At 40.7% G+C, this 24,326-nt stretch overlaps 2 protein-coding genes across 18 annotated transcripts in view; one reads left to right on the top strand and one right to left on the bottom strand.

Annotated features, from left to right (window-relative positions):
* dlg3 (discs, large homolog 3 (Drosophila)) overlaps positions 1-12,506 on the top strand; it is an 80,966-nt gene extending 68,460 nt beyond the window's left edge. For 4 of the 16 annotated variants that reach the window (XM_080308013.1, XM_080308018.1, XM_026144487.2 and 1 more), the window contains 10 exons: positions 2,938-3,052; positions 5,226-5,402; positions 5,512-5,587; positions 6,207-6,309; positions 7,779-7,820; positions 8,031-8,081; positions 8,165-8,526; positions 8,645-8,754; positions 8,841-8,932; positions 9,318-12,506. In XM_080308013.1, coding sequence (XP_080164139.1) covers positions 2,938-3,052; positions 5,226-5,402; positions 5,512-5,587; positions 6,207-6,309; positions 7,779-7,820; positions 8,031-8,081; positions 8,165-8,526; positions 8,645-8,754; positions 8,841-8,932; positions 9,318-9,424 — 1,235 coding nt within the window. In that variant the 3' untranslated portion in view covers positions 9,425-12,506. Of the gene's footprint in view, positions 1-2,937; positions 3,053-5,225; positions 5,403-5,511; positions 5,588-6,206; positions 6,310-6,983; positions 7,030-7,778; positions 7,821-8,030; positions 8,082-8,164; positions 8,527-8,644; positions 8,755-8,840; positions 8,933-9,317 lie in introns of all 16 variants that reach the window. The other 12 variants (XM_026144555.2, XM_026144535.2, XM_080308042.1 and 9 more) reach the window with 5 other exon arrangements.
* On the bottom strand, positions 12,002-24,326 carry tex11 (testis expressed 11). Of its 2 annotated transcripts, XM_026144585.2 has the most exons (30): positions 24,132-24,326; positions 23,929-24,016; positions 22,685-22,797; positions 22,304-22,388; positions 21,741-21,820; positions 21,577-21,657; positions 21,348-21,467; positions 21,040-21,120; positions 20,831-20,916; positions 20,697-20,754; positions 20,510-20,605; positions 20,343-20,424; positions 20,020-20,098; positions 19,737-19,888; positions 19,482-19,567; positions 19,048-19,185; positions 18,789-18,891; positions 18,537-18,661; positions 17,898-17,983; positions 17,205-17,258; positions 17,054-17,094; positions 16,865-16,942; positions 16,683-16,753; positions 15,083-15,196; positions 14,805-14,871; positions 14,480-14,629; positions 14,263-14,371; positions 14,039-14,159; positions 13,284-13,451; positions 12,002-12,939 (listed from the first exon to the last, which is right to left on the bottom strand). In XM_026144585.2, exons 2-30 carry the CDS (start codon positions 23,954-23,956, stop codon positions 12,868-12,870), a joined length of 2,724 nt encoding a protein of 907 aa, XP_026000370.2. In that variant the 5' UTR covers positions 23,957-24,016; positions 24,132-24,326; the 3' UTR covers positions 12,002-12,867. The 2 variants fall into 2 exon arrangements, with proteins under 2 accessions (XP_026000370.2, XP_026000362.2); XM_026144577.2 differs by lacking the exon at positions 24,132-24,326 and having other exon boundaries at positions 23,929-24,117.

Below are 24,326 nucleotides of genomic sequence, written 5' to 3'. Positions count from 1 at the left end.
CTGACTTGTTCTTACCCGGACAGATATAGCTGTTCTTAAATGAAGAGTCTTATCAGATAATTGTGGATTGTTTCTGTTTTTCTGAAAGTATTTCCTGTTAGATTGTTTCTTTGGTAATGTTTGATGTAGCCAGTGGAAATGAAAGAGCTCTTGTTTTTTCTTTTATGCTTTGTCGGTCATTTGTTAAATAGCATGTGTCCGAGAAACAGCAGGAGAAGCTATTTTGAGTGATGACATTTTTTTTTTTTTTAAGCTTGTGACTCAGTTGCTTTTACAGTTTACAGGTGTTTATTTAATGCCTTAGTCAAATACCGGATTGATTTCTACTGCTCAAATTACCTTGACATGATGACATCAAGGTAATATTTTAACCCCCTCCCCCCTAAAACATGTGGGTAGACTGTCTCTTGGGCTGATTATTAACATGGCTAGCACACAGTTATAAATTGCTTTGATTTGCATCTCTACTTGTGAGTGATCACATGCTTAAATGCTGTTGTTATGGGAGATTTGAGCTTGTTCTCATTTGTATTAGATTTTCATCTGATATCCAGACTGTCAAGCCGCGCTGATGAAAGATTTGTTTGCGTTACTGTAGCTCCACGTGCTTGGTATTTCAGGCAGGACTAACGATCAATACAGGGCTGAGGTTTCACTACAGTGGTGGTGTTCTCCTGTGGTGATGTTGTGGAAGGTTTGTGACCCTCATTCAGCACCATCACAGCCTGCTCTTTTTGTTTGTTTGCTTTAAAGGGGGAGCTATAATGCTTTTCCTTATTTTACATATTAAAGGTATGCTGATATTAATGGTCAGTGCTCTTAACAAACAGGAGTAGAGGCCAACACATCGAAACTCTTGATTCCATGTTTTTTTTCTATGACTTTGCTTTTATGTCAGTGAAAGCAGATATTCCTGTTATGATGGTCTCATACCTACAGCTCTGGCTGTGAGCACAGAGGCCCCGCCCACTGTCTGTTTAGACCTTCTGTTAGCGAGGGGCAGCCAATCTAAAGGCTCGTGAATCATTCTGCTAGAGGTTAAAATAGGAGCTTATAGGTTCTCTTTCAAATGTGTACCAGGTTAAACTTCCCTTATTGTTTTATATGACCTGACTCCAAAATTGCCGGAAATTAGTTTTTTTGCACAAGTTGATTATAGCTAGTGTTTTTCTTTCCCCTGTCAGTTACAGTTACTGGGTTGTGCTGTACACCGATTTACTGCAGAATTCATGTATTCTGGTGTCACCATTATCAAGAAGGTGTGGCAGCAAATTGTAGTTATCTTATAGTTCCCACCCCATCTTCCCCCAGAGACTTAAAACTGATTGTAGTTCTGCTCCTCTTCAGTGCTCACTGAACTTAAATGAATCATTTTGCTGTTAGGAATTTGATCAAGCTAATCGTTTAGCTTTGTCTAATGTGCACTTGCCCTGAGTTGCTGGTACAGTTCTCAGGTTGGTGGCATTGTAAAGCAGGTCTCTCTGTATTTAGCTACTCTTTGTCTTCTCCCTCGGCCCCTCCTTCCCCAAGCTGCAGCTTCTTGTGCTGCTTTTCTCTCCTCTCTCCTGTGCCTGAAAGCCAAGTGGACTAGTCTGAATGGCTGTTTCCGTGTGCGCTGTCCCTGTTCTAGGAGTGCTACACTGTTGCTGTTGGTTACAGGCAGTCAGGCGGTGTCTGGTTACCTCACCTTGCAGCGTCACTCTGTTGTATCGTTAACCCTTTGAGCAGAGATCAGGGTGGAGCGCTGTCACCGGGCCTGGGCCGGATCCATGTTTGCTTTGAAAATCCTTTTGGTTTCAGCAGGGGGTTATAGATCAGCAACCTGAAGCTTGTTTTTGCACCTGCTCAGAATTTTTCCCGCGAGCTTGGACTAACTAAATCATCTTTGTAGGCGTAGGTGTTTGTTTTTCAAGGCTGCTTCCAGGCTTGTTTGACAGAATATGGACTTTGATCTCTTGTTGTTCAAATTACAGGAAGTGTTGCCAGCTATTGATGATTAAGCTGTGAGGTACCCCTGCGGGCATGCCAGTCAACTCGATATGTGGAATAAATTTGGATGAGATTCTTTTCCGCTGGTTCTTTCATAGGTTAATTAATATTAGGGCATAGATGTGTCATCGTTACAGCAATATTCCATCTCATCACATGGCAGTAATAATTTGATTCAGTTGCGTACAGCTACATTCATGAGGATATGCAAGCTGTGCGACATGAAACATTGGAGTAGAGGAAACATTTAAATGACAAAATTGCTTGTTCACAGTGCTGTCTTTATACTGCTCCAGCACATCCTTTGTGTGATCACATGAGCACCTTAGCCTACTTGTTTTTCTGGATGCATCTGCTGTTCTGTTTATCTGGCAGTGTGCTGCATGGTGCGGTGGCCTTGCTCGTTCCAGCAGCCCGGCCCCAGAGCTCGCTGTGCACAGCAGGCTAATGAGAGCTTTCTTAATGAGCAGGTCCAGGTGGATTCATACATCATCCCTGTGCTCCTGAGCAGCAACTGGATTTACACACCTATGACAAATGGTCATGCATTTGAAATTGTTGGAGGCCTTCGCTTTTTTTAACCACACTAAAGAGCCTGTGTTGAACCTAATTAATCCCTGTAATTAATCACCTGACATGAAAGATGACTGGATGTGTGAGGCAGATCTGTGATAAACCATCAGTTCCTGGGGTCATTAATCAGCCTAAGGATTCGCTCAACCTTTCCTCTCTTTACTGTAGCTCACTGCAGCACTGGCTGAGGCACAGCTCTCCAATTATACCGTAGTGAAACAAGAAGGCAGAGGCCAATGCTCCCGTTTGGTCTTTTTACTCAAGATCGAATGCACCAAGTTAACTTTGAGCGCATTAACCGTAAAACTTCAAAGGGAAAGTTTATTCTCCAGAACCCGCCGCTGACACAGTTTTTGTTTGTTTCTCGCTACGCAGAGTATAGTCGCTTTGAGTCCAAGATCCACGACCTGAGGGAGCAGATGATGAACAGCAGCATGAGCTCAGGATCAGGCTCCCTGCGCACTAGTGAGAAGCGCTCCCTATATGTCAGGTAAAGTCGGCACACCCACCCACACACACACATACTCATGCTTGTACTCACAACATGCAATTCTAAGATCTCACTATTGCATAACAAACCTCAGCTCGTCTGCAGGGGAAGATGAAGCCCAAACACACGTGTTGTTAAAATCGGCCACACTGTTAGACAGTAGCAGCACGACATAAATGTCATAGATCACATGTTACAATATTATTTTTTTATGCTAAGCATTTCGCGTGACATCATTTAATTCAGGCTACTGGGTTCACACTATTCATCACCAGCTAAAGAAAGATGAACAGACGTTCCCTGTTGTTGTTTTGATGCCTGCTATGACAATGACTTTGTTTAATGTCGACTGACAGGGGAGCTTGTTGAGATGACCTGTGTTATGACACTTTGGGCAAGTTGCCAAACTGGATTGAGGCTCATTTAGGAATTGAAACAGGTGGCAACCTTCTGTTCATATAAATGCATTGAGTCGCAGGGCTCAAGGTGAAAGGATCGTGTGATGCAACGCCGCAGTCAAAAATGCTTCCCCATATTTCTGCTGAAGCATTAATTCATTTCACTTTACCCTTTCGGTTCTGACGGCCAAGCCGCCTCTTCAGTTGTTTTTAACTATCAGATTAAAGCTACTCCTGAAAGTAGCTCAGATCTTATCGGGATGTCTCAGAAGGTATATAAGTGTTATTACGTTGGAGGCCTGTTATGGTCAGAGAAGTATCGTGAGAAATGCCTCTCATATACACTGATTCCTGTGAGGCATGTAGAGCCTAGCCTGCTCCTGTGCAGGTGACTAAGCCCGCAGTTATGCAGGAAAAGCTATCTAGTTTTGCCGGCTAATGTGGGAGCTGCCATGTCCACCCAGCCCAGTCTCAGGAATCTTTTAGTCTGAAAGTATCACATGTGCTCTCACTGTCTGTGTTAAGGTACCATAAAGTAGCTAAAGGAAAGAATTTGATTATCACTCCTCAGCCTGTGTTGAAGGTGCTTTCGATTCCCTGGTAAGCACACAAAGAGATAAGCTATATTGCACCATGACAGTTTCACCAGTAGTCTTTATGTATTGACGTTCCCAGTTTCAGTTGGCAGGAGCAGACTGGCTCAAGTCTTTAGAACAGAGGAGAAAAATGCATGTTGAGCTCAGTCTGTCTGTCCACTAGAGTATGGCGTAGCCTGTAGATATAGGCTTATGGGTCAAGGGAAGTTTAAACCTGTAAAGCAGGTAGTTTTAGATTCAGTTGTAGCTGTGGCTTGACCTGTCAGACAAGCTAGTGACGCACCTGGACTGTAAACGTGGTGTATTGAAGTGGAAAGTATGCGGCAACGGCAAATGAAAATGAATGGCATGCCTTAGTAAATGTCTGAAGTTGCTTTCTGTTGCATTTTTTTTAAAAATTGATTGTTGAATGTATAAATGAGTTGGATTCAAGTGTGACTGTATATGGCTTTGTCACTAAATATGAGTGGCATCTCTGACTGCAGGACTGTGTAAACGTTTTAGGCAGGTGAGAAAAAACAAAGAATGCTTTCAAAAATGGAAGTGTTAATCATTTATTTTCATCAATCAACAAAATGCAGTGAATGAACAAAAGAGAAATCGAAATCAAATCAATATTTGCTGTGACCACCCTTTGCTTTCAAAACAGCGTCAATTCTTCTAGGTACACTTGCACACGGTTTTTGAAGGAACTCGACTGGTGGTTGTTCCAAACATTTTGGAGAACTAAGCACAGATCTTCTGTAGGTGTAGGCTTCCTCACGTCCTTCTGTTTCTTCATGTAATCCCAGAAACACTCGATGATGTTGTGATCATCTTAATGACTTTGACTGTATGTTTGGGGTCGTTGTCCTGCTGCAGAATACATTTGGAGCCAATAAACAATCATTTATATTTCTGAAACCATTCTTTGTTTACAGCATTTTTTCCTCACCTGCCTAAAACTTTTGCACAGTACTGTGTATCAGCTAAAGCGTTTCTAAATACCAAATATTTAAAATGTTGTCAAATCGCAGCCCACATGCAAGCAATGTGAAGTAATAGACAAAGTAACAAAGAGCAATTATGTAATGCTGCAGAGTCAGAACTGTCATTTTGTGCCAACTTCGAATGCTCAGTACAGTAATTTGATCAGAGATACAAGATGAAAGAGCGTAACCAAAGGCTTTGCTTTTGCAGAGCTTTGTTTGACTACGATCGAACGAGGGACAGCTGTCTGCCCAGCCAAGGCCTGAGCTTCTCTTATGGGGATATCCTTCATGTCATAAACGCTTCTGATGATGAGTGGTGGCAGGCGAGGCTTGTCACACCTCACGGAGAGAGTGAGCAGATTGGGGTCATTCCAAGCAAGAAAAGGTATCACTCCTCTTCATTTGCAGCGGTGTACGAATGCCAGACGAGGCTAATGTGATTACTCCTATTCATGCCCGGCCTGAACTTGATATATTTCTCTTTCTTTCCCTAGAGTGGAGAAGAAGGAGCGGGCCAGGTTAAAAACAGTCAAGTTCCACGCCAGGACAGGCATGATTGAGTCTAACAGGGTAAGTGTAGAGGGCCAGCTGCTCCCTGCCCTGGTGCCAGAGCGGCTGTCTTCAGAGCTGCTGCTGGGCTCCCAGGGAGATGGCCTACTTCCCCCCTGAGTGTGGGAAAGGGACCAGCACCTGCTCACTGAAGCAAGCACAAAAAGCTCTCGAATTACTATATAGATTACCCAGAGGCTCCGCGAAGAGGAAGAGATTTCCGCAACCTCCACAGCTCGTGCACTCAGTGATATTAAGAAATGTGCACTTGCAAAATGTCTGCACGTCTGTCAGACGACAATCTCTCAGATGTAATTTGCAGAAGCATAAATCAGCTTTAATTTTGGTCTGTATTATTTTCTGTGGTACAAGGATTAAATTTATTGAAGATGTTTAATTTGGTAAACGCATGCTTGTTTCCTTCACATTGATGTGCCATTCATATCCACCCATTACCTGCCTTTCATTTTCATTATTTAATGTGAATTGTTTGTTTACATTTCATTTGTTTTTGTTTGATTTTGCATGGGTGTTGAAGTACCTTCATTGAAACCCATTCTGTTTTTGTTTTCACCCTCTCATTGAACCCCCCTCCCTCCCTCCCTCCCTTCCTCCCCTCTCTCACCCACACATCAAATAGCAGCCAGTCAAAGTAAAGCGCAAAAAAAGCTTCAACCTCTCACGCAAGTTCCCGTTTTACAAGAGCAAGGAGAATATTGTGCAGGAGTTGGTGGAGTCTGAACGTGAGTACCAGCTGTGTGATTGGGGTGTGCGGTGGTAGTGGTGGGGGAGGGGTGTTGTTTTCATCCTCTTTCCCCTTCATGCTTCAATTCTGTTTCTCAACTTTCATCTTTCCGCTCACCTCCAGGGATGGTTTGTGCGATGGCATCACTCTCATCCCTTTCTCACTGTCCCAGAGAGATGCCCCACACGCCACGAGCCAGCACCACTGAGCTGGAGATGTGGGGTTCTCTCTGGTGTGTCTGTCTGTGGGCTCCGGAGGAGTGTTCTAACTGTGTGTGCTGCCAGCTGGGTGTGTTCTCGGCTGTATTAACACACACGCCTTCTAATGCTGTGATGCTACTCCTTGTATATAAGGCCTGATCAATTTCCCAGTCAGTCACTGACCCACAACAGGAAGAATCTCATTAACCAGGCCGAAGCTTTTACACTTAACAGGTCAAAATCCCATTTTAATGGGATTGGGCTTGTGTAATTGAAAGGCCGTGGCTTACTATGAACAAAGTGGAGCTCAGGCGAAATGAGTACCACAGCGCCGTGTGTCAGTGGGCCTGGCGAGCACTACACAGCACTCCTCTCTCTCTTTCTCTCTCCCTGCCCCAACTCTCACTAACCTCTTCTTCTTCCTGTCTGCTTTCTTCTCTTGGTTTCTGCTCTCACCTGTCGGGACACCTAGGACTTCCCAGGGTTAAGCGATGACTTTTATGGATCAAAGAGTTTGAGTAAGTGTGTGGTTGTACTGTGTCAAGCAGCTGTCCCCTGAGCTCAGAGAAAAATGCTTTGTCTCCGCAGGCCCAGCTGGGAATGCAAAAAAATAAAAAAATTTAGAGTGACACACACAAACCTGTGTGCTCACAGAAAAAAACACACTCACACATCTACACAGATTCACAGTGTGGATATATATTTTAAATAAAAAGCATTCCCAAGAGAGGCTGGGTGAACATTACACTTATTTTGAATGTCTCACAACATTTTTCTACATGTTTTGTCATACAAGGTCACGCAGAGCTACAATACATCACCAGAGCAGGGTGTTGCTTTATTCCCCAAAGTCAACCAGCTCCTGCCTCCCTTCTCTCTACAGTGTAGCGCCGTATGTTTTCAGTCTTTTCTATGCTATGAAATCAGCTGCCACCGGCACAGATCTAGCAATAGGAAACACTGGCCTGGGGATTGTGGGTCATTTGGGATGTTAACACAGGAAGCACTTAATTTCCTATTGCTTGCACCTAAAACCACTTCCCAAATACTGCCAGAGCATGGCTGCTGCACCAAACCAAACTTCTGCTTTCGTTATTCCCCTTTTTCTTATGTGGCCTAGTTGCTGAGAAACAGAGTGCTTTTCTTTTTCCCCTTTTTGTCCTTTGAGGCAGGTGAAACTAAATTTCACCCATAGGAAGAGAATTGACTTGAATGCCACTGTGGTTATGGTTTTGTAAAATGATCTGAAACTCTCTTGCTTTTGCAGAATGCCTGACATCCAACACAAGTGACAGCGAAAGTAGTTCGAGTGAGTCACCTTTAATTTCTCATGGTCTCTCTGGTTTCTTTTACTCTGCCCACATAGATGAATAACACGGTAGATGTCCTTAAATGTACGTGTGAAATTATATCTGCAACCTAATATTTCATTTTGGAGTTTTATCAGCTGTGGCAGCTTTATGTAATTCCTTCAGACAGGATGTAAAATTTCATTTTTTAAAAATTTTTGTTGTTACAGAGGGTCAGGAGGACACAATTCTTTCCTATGAGCCAGTCATTCGACAGGAAAGTAAGTGAAATCGCTTCTCCACAATCTGTCATGCTGTAGATTTTTACATTTATCCTCACTTGTCTTCTCTGTTTTTGATTCAGTCCACTACACAAGACCTGTGATAATTTTGGGCCCAATGAAGGACAGAATAAATGATGACCTCATCTCTGAGTTCCCCCACAAGTTTGGCTCGTGTGTACCACGTGAGTTGACAACACTCGACACCTCTACACAGTACGCTAAACAAAATAGCAGCAACAAAAATAAACTTGTTCCATTCACTTCTGCAGATACAACTCGTCCTAGGCGAGAGAACGAGATTGACGGCCAGGACTACCACTTTGTGGGCTCGAGAGAGCAAATGGAGAAGGATATCCAGGATAATAAGTTTATTGAAGCGGGCCAGTTCAACGAGAACCTCTATGGGACAAGCATCTTGTCTGTCAGAACTGTGGCTGAGAGGGTAGGCATCGAGCATTTCTCTGTGAGCTTGGGTTACCAGATTGGGTGGCCTGTTAAATCAGAAAGTGTTAAATTTTCACCACTATGAGTATTTTAAAGTATTCTCTACTTGCCTACAGGGGAAACACTGCATTCTGGATGTTTCTGGGAATGCCATAAAACGACTGCAGCAAGCACAACTTTATCCGATTGCCATCTTTATCAAACCAAAATCCATTGAAGCCCTAATGTAAGTCGAAGCTTTTGTACATACTGTCATCAAGATCACAGCTGGTCTGTGTCCGTCGTACTAACCGTAACTACTGTCACTTTCAGGGAGATGAATAAGAGGCAGACATATGAGCAGGCCAATAAAGTCTTTGACAAGGCAGTTAAACTGGAGCAAGACTTTGGGGAGTATTTCACAGGTCAGTCTCATTGCCAACAAAAAATATTTGTACTTACAATTTGGGATATAGGTTTTGATTTTTTTTTCTCAGTGATCTGGTTATTTATTGTCATTGAAGTCTAAAGTCAGTGAATTCTGTGGTTGTATGTAAGTCTATAGGAAATTGACCCTCCAGCTCCCTTGAGCCATGACCTCAGTGAATAATCTCAATCCATAATTTTAAGTTTTATTTATGACCTGATGGTGTGTGTTTGTTTATGATTTGGCTTTTTGGCTTCATAAAACAACTGAATTGATTGATCAACAGAAGAATTTCTTGATTAGGTTACTTTTTGGGGGGTGGGGGGGGACTAGTTCTGATGCAACCAAATAACACACCTCTCTCCCTTTGTGTTTGCCTTCAGCTATTGTACAGGGTGACTCACTAGAGGAGATCTACAACAAAATCAAGCTAATCATTGAGGAGCAGTCTGGGCCCTACATCTGGATCCCCTCCTCAGAGAAACTCTGAGCTTCCTGCCGTCCTCTCTGCATCGGCACAGAGCTCCCCTCCTGCCTCCCAGAGACCCCACCCAAGCCCAAATAGCCCCTCTCCTCACCTCCTTTTTGCAGATATGTTTCATATCAAGTTTTAGTGTCATCATTATGTTACTCTCTAAATGAAAAAGAAGTCTTATCACCATTACTGTGACTGTGCACACCCCTGCATGAGTTTCTCAACAAATCCATTCAAGACTGGAAATGCCATTCCAAAGGAATTTGACAACCGCAAACAAAAGGGAAAAGGAATACATCCTTTCGTGAACTGGGACTGACTGAAGATCAGAAGGTTTTGCAGAAATCTGGAGAGGAGTTGGGATTCAAAAAGAAGTTTCAGGGGATCAGAGACAAATCATACCAAGTTGGAACACTTTGTAAATGTTCATCAAATCACATTATAAAAGACACGCAAGACAAGAAGTTGAAGACCAATAAAGGGTTTTTTCTTTTTTTTCTAAAAAAGACTGGATAAATCGAGCCCTGCTGATGGTACTGTTCAAGGAGTCATCTCTCTTGTTTATAATGACTGAGGAAATTAGTAGAGGAGCCTACAAACTGATCTATTTATCACAAACCAGCTTGCTGTTTGGTCATCTGCCAGTTGTCTGTGCTGCAGCTGATAAAGACATCTTGGGAGGCAGATCAAGAAGAAGTGCGTTGTGAATCTCTACATTTATATTATGAAATCACAAAATAAATGATGAAATCCTACTGAGATTTTACTACATATTAAAAACTACACATTTTACACTTCACTAGAATTGTCAATTTGGAGGGCTGTTAGTTCCTTTTTTGTTTTGTTTTTGTTTTTTTTGTTTTTTCTTGTGGGATTTTTTTTGCTTGTGGTTTTTAGCTGCTCTGTGTAAAGGACGGGGGTAGAGAAGTGTAACTGGGCTCTCTGCAAAACACCAAACTGCCTTACATCAAATACAAATTCTGTTTTGTGACTACCTGTTGTCTGTGAGGGAGGCTGAACACAATTGATGAGGAAAATCTTTCCTATTTGTGACCTCCAACTGTCAGGAGGCCTGACTTGAGTGCAATAGATTAAGAAAAGAAGGAAAAAAAATTGCCTCTGTTGGCACTTTCCCTCCCCTGTATTTCAACCCTCTTCCTTTATAATTAAAGAAGAATTTGGCCAATGGATTGCAATTTGGATAACCAGAGCCTCCCAACTCATGTTGAGCAGCAGATCACCCTATTACACTCTCTGCCTTCCCAGAGGATTCTCTTCTGATTGGTCACACGGTACTGTCGTATCTGCCGCCATGATGGTGGCCTTAAAACGGGTAGAACAAGACAATAATTGTATTGGATGTCCTAAATATTAGAGTAACTATAACCTGTTTTCGATTGCCCCCCATCCCCCTCCCCCGTCCACCAACCAAAAACACTAAAGTTGGGTTTGAGAAAACCTACGCTTTGTGCATCTATAAATCGATGAATTCTTAATCTATTGTTGGCAGGTGCTGAAGCACTGTGTTGAGCTCTTGGCACGTCTGGGGGTGAGCTTGGCCAGCTCAGGAATCTTAACATACAGATACCATTTCCCCGTGACTGAACAGCCACGTTTGGGCGATTGCACAGTTGTCAAATGTGAACAAACTACTCAAAGGCACTGTTGCTTAGCTAAAGCTGTTTCCAAGTGGACAGTGTAATCGGGCTGTACTGTCTTTTTTCTGCAAGGCTGGGAGCTTGTTCAAGGCCATCAGTTTGGTAACCTTTGAGTTTGCTTTGTGGCGTCACCAGGATTGAAATGACCTGCACCATCCTTCCATGCATATCTTGGCACTATACGTTAATGTGTGCATGTGAGAGAGCACGTCTGAAGGAGGAGTGCTGTGGCCCTTGACCCTGTGAACGCTTTTGCTTTCTTCCTCAGCTTTTTTTTTTTTTTTTTTTTTTGGGAAGAGTGCAAAGGGATATACTTCTTTTTTCTCCTCAGAGAGCCAGACCCAAACAAGAAGTGTTAACCTAGACCCCTGGGTCCCTTGCTCTCTCCCACCCACAGAGCACCTGTACCTGCAGGCATTTTCTGAACAGGTGTGCCCACCTGCCAGGCACCACTGCTAAACCAGCTGTCATTACCTGTGTCAAAACCAGAGTTCAGGGAATTACCGAAGGGAACAGAGCCATTTATAAACTGCTTGCAGACTGTTTCAAAGGGTGTGGTAGCTGTACGATGTAAATAAGCCCCCAGCAGATCCCCCTCACCTGTGCTTCATGCATGTGTGAATCAAACTGGGACAAACATGTTTTATAGACCACAAATGTCAGGTAAGTAAAGTTTGAGCTACTCTTGAGATATAATTTCCATACAAATGTGCTGTATTGTTGGTATTTCTCTTCAAATGCCTATTGGAACACTAACTAGTCAGTTGGGAATTCAGTTCCCTCAAGTAGGGCCTGTCTACATGTGATTTCTTGTGGAACGTGTCTGGGTGTATAGATTTAAAAAAAAAAACAATATATTGTAAAATAAAGTGATGCAGGCAGAAACCTACACAATATCACAGGAAGCAGGAGCATTGATCAGTACATTATTAGAGGTTTAGAATTGGTCCACTCTGGCGTTTAGTTGAAATACAGCTGACTGTTAACAATGTGTGTGGTATTCATACCTCAGTCAGCCATGTCAAAGCCCAAAGAACTTGATTTCATTTTACACTTTTCCATTGAGGTTGTGATAAGATGGAACCTGAATGCCTCTGTGTGTGTATAATTGACGAGGGTCTTTGTTCTGATGAGAGAAATGACGACATATATACTTTTATTTTTTTGGGTGGGGGGACAGGGTTCTTGTTTGTACTTTTGGGTGATGATATGTTTATGTTATAGCACATCTGTGCAGTAAGTGCTTGCAAACATGAACCCTTTGATTGTACAGTAGTTTCCTTCCTGTCACTGCAGGTAGTACAGCCTATCAGGACACTCGGCCTCATGGTCTTCCCTGTCCTAGTCATGAGGGAACACAGTCCTGCAACTTTTGTTTGGGTTTTATTTTGGGACTTGACAAGAGTTTATTTGTTTGAAAATAAAATATGTGACTCAGATATGATTTTAATGTGCCTTTTATTCTACTTTGGGATACAGATTGGCTTTAAAAACAACTACTGCAGTGGTAGATTTATTTAATTTATATTTTTTTAGTTTCTGTTGGAAAAGTATAAATGGATAGGAGCTTAGAACAAATGTTCAGGTAAGAATCAGACCAGAAATGAATGTACTAGTCTACCAGAATACACCACAGTTAAAATAATTTAAAAGAACATACCAAACTGGAATTTCTGGTAAATGTTTCTCATAACATTGAGAACGTTAGGGTGTTGAAAACTGAACTGAATAAACGTAGGTAGGTTTCCCCGAAGAACAGGCGTGCACCAGGCTCCCGACAGCTGACCTATACCTGTTTGTCTATTCTTTCATGTTGACATTTTTCTTTGCTTTGTCCAATCTGTCCAGGATTTTGCTGTAGAGACCAGACATCTGTGGGTACATAAATAACAGCTGTATAACTAAGCTTTTTATACCTCTATACAATGGAGCAGTTACTTTCATTGCTGTGTCCCAGTTTAACCTTATGAGACTGTGTTTTATTGCCATACTTTTCTCTTGACAAAGCTGCAATACTTAAAGGATCACCTCTGGTGAAGTTCCTTGAGCTAACTTCAAAACTATAATTGGTGTATTTTGATGAGCAACCCTGGAGTTGTACAATGACATGTAGATTTAATTCTGCCAAAAATCTGTATTTAACAAAGCAGCAGGATGATTTAAGCTACTATCAACCCAGTGTTTCATCCCCTTCCTTCTCTCCACCAGTCCTCTACCTGTGTCTCATAGCTCTCCTGTAGAGATCCCAGGTGGCGGACAAAGCTCATGGCCAGGCCACACCACTTCTCAGCTTCGGGGTATTCAGCCAAGCTGTACAGCAAAATCCCAGTGTTCCAAGCCTGAGTCAGCAACCACAAGGTCTCCATCTCTGGGAAGTCGTCCGGCTACGGAGAAGAGCAGGAAGATGTTCAAAAGGCCACCTGGGTTACTGTCTTGTACAAATCATTTTCAGTGGGTTGAGGCAGCAAATGCCAAGTAAACTTTCATCAAATCCTGTCCATTTGTATATTAACATTTACTTATGCTTGTAAGTCATAAAAACAGAGCATGAAACAAACTCAGTGGAGACGGTTCATTCATATTTCACAACACTTTAATCTTGTCCATTTACTTTGATCCAAAGAATTCCACATCTTTCAAGTAATAACTCAATATGAAAGGGGAAATGTGCGCTGCCTCTAAAGCTGCATAATGTCTCAATAATTTCATGTCTCTTTCAGAGCTGTAGCTCACCGGCAGTGTGACAACTTGTACAGCGCATTAACATTCAAATTGGCAGGAAGGGGTGGTGAATGGAAGCATCTGCTAATTGGAGTGCGGCTGATAGCCCATTGATAAAAAGAGGCTTCTAGAACAGCAGGCAAGCATGGAGTGGAAAAGAGGGGGTGAATTATATAGCAGGAGCATTCCTGTTGGAGGGAACAGGAGGTGGGAGCCGAGGGATGTCGGTGTGTGATTGGTGCTGACTCACTGCGGCTGCAATGATAGACAGGGCCTCCTCGTAGTAGTTCCACACCTCCTCGAGCACATGGGCCTCCACCTCTGACACGCCACTTGGGAGGGACAGCTTGATAAGGCTGTGAACACACTTGCTAAGATGAGGACACAGAAAAATAGTCAATAACCTATTCATTAAAAATCTAAAAAGAAAAAAAATGCTCATTAATGAAATGCTAAAGGTAGTGATGGTTGTGCCTGCAGTGCGCCAGGTCAGCCTGTGGTTGTTTCTTGTGCAGAAAGAGAGCAACCCTCAAGGCCTTCTTGCACAGCAGAGGGAAATAGGCTGGAGGCTCCATTGCCAAGGCTACATAAAGGAAAGACAATTAGAGCATAGAGTGAATACTGAAAACACTGATGTGTTTCTTTAGGTATTTCAGCACAGACATGATTAATAATAAAGGGTCTTTTTAACCTGCCATGGTCTCTAACATTTTGGGTTCAACACTTTCAAGCTCCAACACAGACTCCAGTATTGCCTCAACTATGGGATCATTCAGTTTAGCACGAGCTTCAAACTCATACAGCAGTAGTAGAGAGTCTGTCGGGTCCATTGGAAAGCTTCCTGTAAATTGAGAATACATTTTTATAGCTCAATTTCATGAAGTAGACTTAAAAAATTATGTCAGCTTTTTAATAACATATAACTGTGTTTAACTCTCCTTTTCTGTGTTTTAAATAGTTTACACTTTGCAAATAAAAATTGCTTTTAGTTTGAATAGTGTAGCTGCTAAATGCACCTGATGCTTTCAGGGTTTTCCACACCTCTGAACAGATCTGAATGTGCTCCAGAGTCTGAGTGAACTCCTGGAACCAGACAAACATGCAAAGCATTCTGGATTAATCATCGCCACCTAGTGTTTAGTTCCTTTTCAAAGGCAGGGGGATTCAAATTAAACACCTACGCTAGCACCAATGATGTTGTTAGTCACCTCTCCTCTCCACTGGTCTTGGTAAATTTCCATCCATGTGGAGTGAGAGTGTGCTAAATGTAGGAGATGGGCAGTGGGTGGCACACCTGGGTAGGGTGAGAAGACTTCCTGCCGAGCTCCAAAGAAGCAGCAGCAGCCATTAGCAGACATGTCCTCTGGCCCATGAGGAGAGTGCGATCAGGTGGGCACAGCTGGGAGAACTATAGGTTCATGTAGAAACACACATGTAGCCTTAATATTTATTTATTCTTTTATTTAAAAAAGCTCTGTCATTGAGATCAAGTTCTCTTTTTCAAGAGTTTGAGACTGACAGGTAGGCACAAAGTACAGATAGACAAATAGAACTTTTAAAAATCTTCCAGTAACATCATAATCTGTGGGCTTATATTTTTGTAGTTCATTTCGTTTGTAGGCAGCAAAGACTCAGTTTTTACAGTTTGAATAAGAACACAGCACAGCCACTGTCAGAATAGACATTTAGACACAGTGAATAGACATTTAAGCACGTATGACAAAGGAACTAACACATGATACGCTACATGGACAAAAGTATTAGGCTACACCTCTTATTCACTGAATTCAATAAAGCTATGGGGTTGTTTTTTGAGGTTTGCCTGGACCTCCTAGCAGTAGTGAAGGGAAATCTTAATGCTTCTGCTTACAAAGACATTTTTGACAATTCTGCACTTCCAAATCTATGGGAAGAGGTTGGAAAAGACCCTTTTCTCTTCCAGCATAACTATTCCCAAAAGAACAAAGCCAGGTCCATTAACGTGTGGCTGGATAATTTTTGGTGTGGTAGGTCTTCGCTGCCATCATCAAACACCTTTAGGACTGAAGTAAAATGGAGACTGTGATGTCCAGCATCAGTCATAGTTAAATGGGCAGAAACTCCAACAGACACACTCCAACATTTGCAAAAAACATTCCCAGAAGCGTGGAAGTTGCTATAGGTGCAAAGAGGGGATCAGTGGTCATAAAGCTCATGTAAGTGTAATGTGTAGGTGGGTCCATAGTTTTGTACATATAATGTAGGAAAATATTTCTAAAATACTGTATTTAAATTCTGACTACATTTAACCAAAAGTCAAAGTAAGTATAGCGCTTTTCTAGTCCCTAAGGACCCCAAAGCACTTTATACAACCAGTCATCCACACATTGGTGATAGCAAGCTACATTGTAGCCACAGCCACCCTGGGGCGCACTGACAGAGGCGAGGCTGCCAGACACTGGCGCCACCGGGCCCTCTGACCACCACCAGTAGGCAACGGGTGAAGTGTCTTGCCCAAAGACACAACGACCGAGACTGTCCAAGCCGGGGTTCGAACAGGCAACCTTCCGATTACAAGGCGAACTCCCAATTCTTGAGTCACGATCGCCCACTAGTAAGTTGAATTTCTTATAAATAAGATCAAAATAATTGTATATGGGGTACTTTTAGGCATCAGGGCATGTATGTAAATCAGACATGAGAAAATCGCTGGCAGAAATCAAACTTTATAGATCCAAATGTAATGGTATGTATTCCATTAAAGCTAAGGTTAAGGAACACATATTATTGTGAGTGTAAACTGATACGTTTCTATTTATAAAGCAATGTTTATTCCTGTTCAGGTGCTTTTGATCTACACCCACATAGAGCAGACATTGATTAATTCACCTGACAAAGCTAAAAAGGACACTTGCCTGGTAAGAGAGCACAAAGAAATCTCTCATTTTGTCAGGGCTGCTCTCGCACTGCAAAGCCAAGTTCCAAGCTGTAACAAGGACACACATGAGCACACAGACAAAATGAAGGTGCTGCAAGATTTTAAGTCATAGCACACCACGTTAGATTGAAGTGAAAAGAAGAGAAAGAATCTTAGCACCAATCTTTCTGAACCAGTTAGCTTCCTCTGTGCGTTGATCGACAGTCATGTGAGAGGGGTGTGAAATTGTCTGCAGAGCTGAAGTGACGGCAAAGAAAACATCCGAGGGTTATGACGCACAACACATGACACTGTAGTTGAGACACTTCCACTCACAATGCAATTAAACCCTCATGGATTTGCACTTACCCTTTTTTAGATGCGGCAGCAAGACATCCAGACTTACATCACTGCATGGAATGAATGTAGGAAATGTAGATCTGTTGTTGTTTTTTTCAGTTAAATCAGCATCAATTTGAAATATGAAAACATTTGGTATTTTCCCTCTTTCTCGCCTCACCTTATTTCATCACTCAATTTTTCTATTGTGGAGAGAACAAGCCGAACCAAACACCTAAAAAGATGAATGAAGAAATTGGCGTTGACCTCCTTTCTTTCACCTACTAACTGTATTATACAGAGACATACTTTCAGTGAAAATGTGAGGGAATATAGGTCAGTGGATCATAGAGGTGTGTGGAAAACTATGAGACTAAATACAATCTCTGAGCCACCTCTACTAAATGTGTGACGCAGTACCATCATGACCCAATTCGAGATTTAAACATGAGTCATTATTTTCAGATCTCAAAAACCAAACATGATATCCATTAGCAAAGTTAGATATTAGCATCAAATGTATACGTATCTAAGACTGCATCCAAATCAAGACAATAAGAATGCAAGCACATAATAAAAAAAAACGCAATTATTCACAAGTGGAAGCTTTATTTTTTATTTTTTTAAGTTACCATGAATATTAACTCGGGGTTTCAAATTATTAAAGTACCAAATTAAAATGTTCTTTGTGCTCATGATGAGTGTATGTAACTGTATGTTTATTTAATAACAGCCTTATGTGTAAGGCTCTGTACTCAATCTGTTTTTGGCTACATACTGTCACATCATATCATTCATGTTAGATACTATTTTAATAAAAGTGAGGTTAAAATGTTGCTTCTTTTTTTTAGGTTATCCTTAAGTTTTCACATACCTCAGAGCAACCAGAACCTGTGCTTGATCTTTGGAGTGTTCACACAAAATCTCCAGTGCTTTCATGGCGGTTTCCTGTTGTCCATTCTGTCACAGAGTTAGAAACTTTCTCATCACCATTAATGCCACCCACCACCAATACTTATCGATGCGCATCAGAATCACATAGTACACTAAAGAAAATTCAAGCTGATTTAATAACTGAAACTATTGATTATAATAGCTGGGGAAAGTTACAGTCACACCTCTTTTTGTATAATAGTATAAAGTATGTAACTATTGAGGAAGGACTGCAGTATAAGTCTACACGAACAAGAGTTGAAAAATATTTAAGCTTTATCTTTGATCCCAGCTGGCTTTGACATTTTCCTGGAAAGGTTTAACATGCTCGATCATCTTCTCAGTGATGCTATTCTTCTCAGCCCCTTCTGCACAGGAACCAGTATGAGTTCAGTGACAAGGACATAATCCCTCATCAACTTCCCACTCACAAAAACTGCCAGTTTCTGTCCAAGCTGCAAATAGCACTGATGAGGCGCTATATCATCATAAGACTGGGAAATGTAATAATAACTCAATCAGACCTAAACTGAAGGACTGGTGTACAGAAACGAGCAATGAGTCCTGTGATAAATTCTACCTCCAGAGCAATCTGAGCAGCCAGACTCAGGAGATTGGAAGCAGCATCCTCCGACACCAGCAGTCTGTCCTCACAGGCTACAGGATTCTTGGACAGACGTCCCATTGCATGCAATGCACCTGAGGCTAGCAAAAAATAAATAAATCAGCCACATCATCAAAAATAATATGGTGAAAATATTGCTGTTATTATGGCAACACTAGTATGATTTATAAAGCGCCCCAGTCCCAGTAAGTAATCTTTTTTAGGTACCTTTCTCTGCCTCATTCTCCTGCACAGCCACCTTGTATACGCTAAACTGAGTAAAAATGTTGTCTGGATCACATCTCTGTGCTTCCTTAATTGCTTCTTTGGCCTTACAAAAATTAAGATTTTTAATACAGATGAAAACATATTTGCATGCAGTAACTGTAAAAAAAAATATGCCAGGGACACCTTCAGTTGTCACTAGTGACATATAAATACTGGTGTTCTTAAAATTACCAACTACAGCAGCCTCAAGTTCTCTTACCTTTTCCAGTTGCTTAAGTTTTAGGAAGCAGGAAGCTCTGTTTCTTTGCAGTTTGGCTAAGTTGGGCTCCATTTGACCTCCCTTGAAGAGACTTAAGGAGTAGTTATACCACTGAAGAGCCTCAGAATAGCTTCCAGCCTGGAAACACAAAGTTAAACTTTTGTCCATGTGAAAAGTAAAGCTCTACACTGAACCTATGCTAAATAAACTACTTACTTATGGTGGAAATTCAGAAAACAAGAACTAACACTATAGGAAAACTTCTAACATACACATGCTGTTTTATAAGGAAACATCAAACAATACCTAACAAGGGTTAGGTGGACCTTTTTGTGGCCACCTGCCTGTTGTGAAGCAACACTGCAGATTGTGAACATGCTTATAAGTATTCATGTCTGTATGGACTCTAAAATGCATTGTGAATAGATGTGTACCTCAAAGTACTTGGATGCTTTATCCCACAGCAAGACATGGAGACTTGTAAGAGCCTGTGTGGTCAGCTGTTTGCCTGTACAGTGGCCTATGTGGGTGTAAAAAAATGATCATACTAATACAGTAGCACATTTAAAGTATTATTCATTCTTTTTAATACTATACGCAGTGATAAATATATAGTATTTGTCATGCAATTTAGTTTTTTTCTGTCTTAATTTAGATTTATTATAGTACTGATAGCAAAAATAAAGTACCAGTGATAACATCCTCAATCTTCTGTTTGCCCAGCAGCTCTTTGCCTCTCTGCAGCAGCAGCTCAATGTGCAAGACAAGAGCAGTTCCCAGGTCAGGGGATGTCTCAAAGTGCTGACACACACTTTTCAAATACTCAAAAGCCAGCGCTTCTCTAGAAAAATAACAGACATATTCAGATCGATAAAATATGCCTGAGACTTAAAAAAAAGATGCTTCTTTCTGTATTATATATTTCTACAAAAAACTAATGGGAATTATTACCATACAAACAAAGATTTTTACCTCTTTTCAGAGATTAATAGTTTCACTGTGCTTAGGCACAGCTCAAGAGAAACTTCTGATTCCAGCATCTCATTAAGTCCTGAAAATGAATTTTTAAAAATGCTTTTTAATGTGCATTTGTAACTCTGCTGAAGTCATCTACAGAGACATATTAACTCTTTCCAAGGCTCTCGGTATAAGTATCTATTGCTACTGTAGTCAGAACAGCTCTAAGAGAACACCTAACCCACAGTTTTATCACTTTGGAGACTAACAACCCACTGCAGCACCAATCAAATTCTGTCTAAATAACTCAATAGGTTCTGGTTGTGGTATCAACTAACCTGCTCTGAAGTCACTGTCTGATGACTCACATCTCAGGAGTATTTTGATCTTTAAGTACAGTCCATATGTGCTCACGCATTCCTGTCAAATTACACAATTAGCTGAAAAGCTGAAGATTCCTCTGCTTATATAAATAACAATCTAAAAATGATTCCTAATGTTTTACCTTGTTTGCTAAGCTAACAGCGTTGACTGCCTTCTCTGCAAACTTCTCACAGTCCCACTCCAAATAAACAGTGGCGAGGAGCCGCAAAGCCTTGGCCTATTGTAGGGAAATTAACATCACTTTTATTACAATTGTAATTCTAAATGACAGTCATGTTTGTATGAAAGTTTATATTGTACTGTCTTACCAAAACTTCAGATCCAGGGCCATATTTCATATTCATTTTCCCGATATCATAGCTTTGACTGAAACGGAAACATTTCTCTTCGATTGCAACCTTTATCAACATTTTTCTTGGGAAAATGAACATTAGAATATTACCTCAACCAAAAAGCAGTGTCTTCATACTTCCTCACATTGTAAGCATCTATTCCAAAGTTGTAGCACATTAGGGAGAGGTACGCAGTCTGTATTGAGAAAGTATAATCACAGTTAACATCCCCCACACATCCCATAACAATATGTAGTGTAAAAGTGAAAAATCAATATATAGTGTTGTTATAATAGCAACAGATGGCCTTTTTTCTTACATCCTTTGGTAGTCGCAGCAACATGTCTTTACAACGCTGAATGTAGGCCACAGCCTCTTTGTTATTGCCTTGAGTTATGGCCTGTAAAGGAGAACAGATCTGAACTTATAATTAAATGTCAGCAAACAATATAATACTCCCTATTAGCTGTCAGAAATTTACCCCTCTCATTGTTTCTCAGTTCACATTTTAGCTGTCTCACACTTCACACTGCAAGTCTGTCAGAATGGCACTTCCTAAGCTGCCAAATATCACAAGAACAAATATTCACATCAAAGGTGTCGAACATCACATGCGCTACAGCTCACCGATTCTGCTTGGTATGAGAGAATTCGAAGTAGATCCTTCTCCACATCCTCCTTGGATGAACTGATGTCAGCTGTGCCATTGCCTCTGGACATCAGTTGGCTGTAGAGGATTTCAAGGCTCTGGAGATATTAGATTCTGAGTCATTTCTAAAAACATGGTATTTGTGTTTGCTTCAAAACCTACACAGAATTAAGAGACTATCAGTATGAGTGTTATTTTCTTCTTCACCTTGACAGCAAGGCTTAAGTATTTATCTGCCATCTGGGGATTTTTGCAGTCCAGCCAGGTTCTCCCTGTTTTGCTGGCCATCTGTAAAGATTAGACACTGACAAACATGCCTTGTCCTCCTGAAACATTGGGCACTCACAGAGGCTGCCTTCAGTACTGCTTACCAGAATCTGCTTGCGAATGGTGCCCTCTGTTGGGTTCTCAGGCTCACAGCAGTACAACAGACTGCATGCAACATGACGCACTGTAAGCATAGTGAGAGTATTTGAATGTGAGGAGAGAAGATCCCAAAATACTACCACTGTAATAAAGCATAGAAAAATGCACAGTGGAACACAATCAGTCTTGGACTGGCCTCCTCAGAGTCCAGACCTCAATATTATTAAAGTCAAAATGGGATCAAAGTGGGATCATCTTGACAGAGAACTGAAAAAAGGCAGCCAACTTCCAAAGAAGAGCTTTGAATCTCCTTCAACAAGCCTGGAGAACTATTCCTGAAGACTACTTAAAGAAATTACAAAAACCTTTAAAATTTAGGATGGGTTGAACAATAAAGGTGCTCATACCAAATATTAACTTTGAAACTTGTTAGAATAGTACAGACTGAGTTTTTGTCTTATATATTTCCATGCACATTTGTATGTTTAAATGCATTTCTGTATATATTTCCTATTTTCCTAGCAAAATACGAAAAATAAGGGGTGGAACAATACAAATACAAATTTACCTTGGGCTTTTTGAATTGTACTTATTGTGACACCCACATTCTTAGTAACTCCCCAGTTCCACAGCTTGATGGCACACTCCTCCAGCTGTAAACACGACAACAAAAAAAATTATGCCAGCTTCTTGTATATGAGTATTAACAATATTACATTAAATTAAAGTCTTTAAACTTCATGCAACTATTGCAACAGTCATATAACTTGTAGTAGGTTAGATTAATTCAGCAACAAGAATATTAGCGGTGTAAAAAAAATTATTCAATAAGTATTTGTTAATTCTTCATTTTATTTTATTTTTTGGGGGGTTTTATAGTTATACTATAACTTTACATCACTACTGACTTGTGGCGTATAGTTAAACAAGTTGGCATGTTTTTGTCTACCTGCGGATCTGGTATTTTGGGCAAAGCCTCAAGTCCAGGGACTTCAGAGAAGAGCTTCTCTATCACTTCATCATAATCTGTTAGCTGCTTTTGCAGCAGGAGCTCAGTAAGACCTGTGTATTAAAAAAAAGTCAACAAAAACAGACGTTGACAGGACACAAACAGGGTAACAGTGGACATGTTGTCTTCTGAAGTGAAAAGTGACATCTGATTTTTCATGCAATAAGAATATCCGAATTTTCTACACTATAAAGAAAACCAGATACTGTTTGTGCAAGACAATAAAGTGTGGGACATGGAGAGCACCCCACTTTCTTATTCTTTTGTTTAAGTTAGAAATCTGTCTTAAAATCCAGTTTGACTACATTAATGTCCTTTCTCATTTCAAAAATAATTCAGATATTCTCTTGTGTCTTAATGTTAGGCTATTAGCACTGAAATATTAAGCCAATTATTAATGATTGTTCATCTTTTAAGGTAGAATATAATCTAAAATGAAGTATGAGTCATACATCCCAAATTAGGTTAATTAGTTGCCATTTTAAAAAAGTATTCATTTACATATTAGCAAGTTAGGGGGCTAGCTTGTTATAATAATGTAAAATATAACGATAATTCACTGTGGCTGGTGACCAAGATAACACGAGCAGTTTAGTGGATAACATGAACCCCAGTTTTATGCCTCTAATCATCTGTATTATCAGGCTGCACAAAATGTATAAAAAGTCTATAACAAAGCAGTTTCTTTAAAAATTCTAAGACCCTGTTTGAAATACACATAAGGTCTTCAAGTACCCTTTTTACCCATTGAATAAAGAGAATGTACTCTCCATTAAAAACTGCTTTAAAAGTTTCAAATTGTTACCCAGGTGTAGATTTGTACTTACAAATGTAGATGGCAGCCTGCTGGCTAACGTTTTCTTGCTATAGTCCCAACAGCAGTAAGTTTTAATAATACAACTTTTGGGATTTTCAGACTTTGCCTGTTTAGTTCCCTTTATCTTTTAGAAAAATAACTATTACTTCCATGGCCTGAGTAACATTTAGCTAATATACCAGAGGCACAAAACTGTTATTAGCTATTGGGCGTCCAGATAATAGATGCAACTTAACAATTTGTGAATTAGCTAGGTTGGAAGCTAAATTAACAACTAAGCTCCAGCTCCAGTTGGTACCCAATATGGTTTCGAAAAAACACTTTAATAAATAAATAGGTGGGTCAAGAGAAAGAGTCAGTTACTCACTTTTCACAGTTGAGGTAAGTTCCTCCATGTCTAACTTTTTGTGGAATAAAAATATCTGTCAGGCTAGGTGCTAGCAGCTAGCTCCTCACTGAAATGTTGGCATTTGATTGACAGCGATCACAAAAGCCCGCGAAAAAGAGAGCGAGGTTAGCAAAACAACTGAAAATAGCTATTACTCCAATAGAGGGAATTATTCTGCCTACCTTAAGCTGTTCCTAATACTAGCTTGATAATAATTGCAGGTGTGACAAATATCAAATACTATTAAACAAAGGGATAAAGACAGCTTCTGTTGGTTACTGTTTTATCCCCATCTTCTATAGAAAGTTATTTGCTAGAGGGGCAAGGTCCTACAAGACCTACAGTTCATCTCAAAACTTTGCAATGGGGAGATTAGG

Source organism: Astatotilapia calliptera, chromosome 2 (genome assembly GCF_964374335.1).
Source record: "Astatotilapia calliptera chromosome 2, fAstCal68.1, whole genome shotgun sequence".
Taxonomy (NCBI): Eukaryota; Metazoa; Chordata; class Actinopteri; order Cichliformes; family Cichlidae; genus Astatotilapia; species Astatotilapia calliptera.
The sequence above is the reverse complement of the archived record's forward strand: the minus strand, read 5'-3'. Positions and strand labels throughout refer to the sequence as shown.

Coding starts and splice junctions, on each gene's coding strand:
- tex11 (XM_026144585.2), bottom strand. CDS start 23,956: ATGGAGGAACTTACCTCAACTGTGAAAA. Junction 19,889..20,019: donor CTATTAATCTCTGAAAAGAG/GTAAAAATCTTT, acceptor TTATTTTTCTAG/AGAAGCGCTGGCTTTTGAGT. Junction 12,940..13,283: donor AGGAGAGCTATGAGACACAG/GTAGAGGACTGG, acceptor ATGTACCCACAG/ATGTCTGGTCTCTACAGCAA.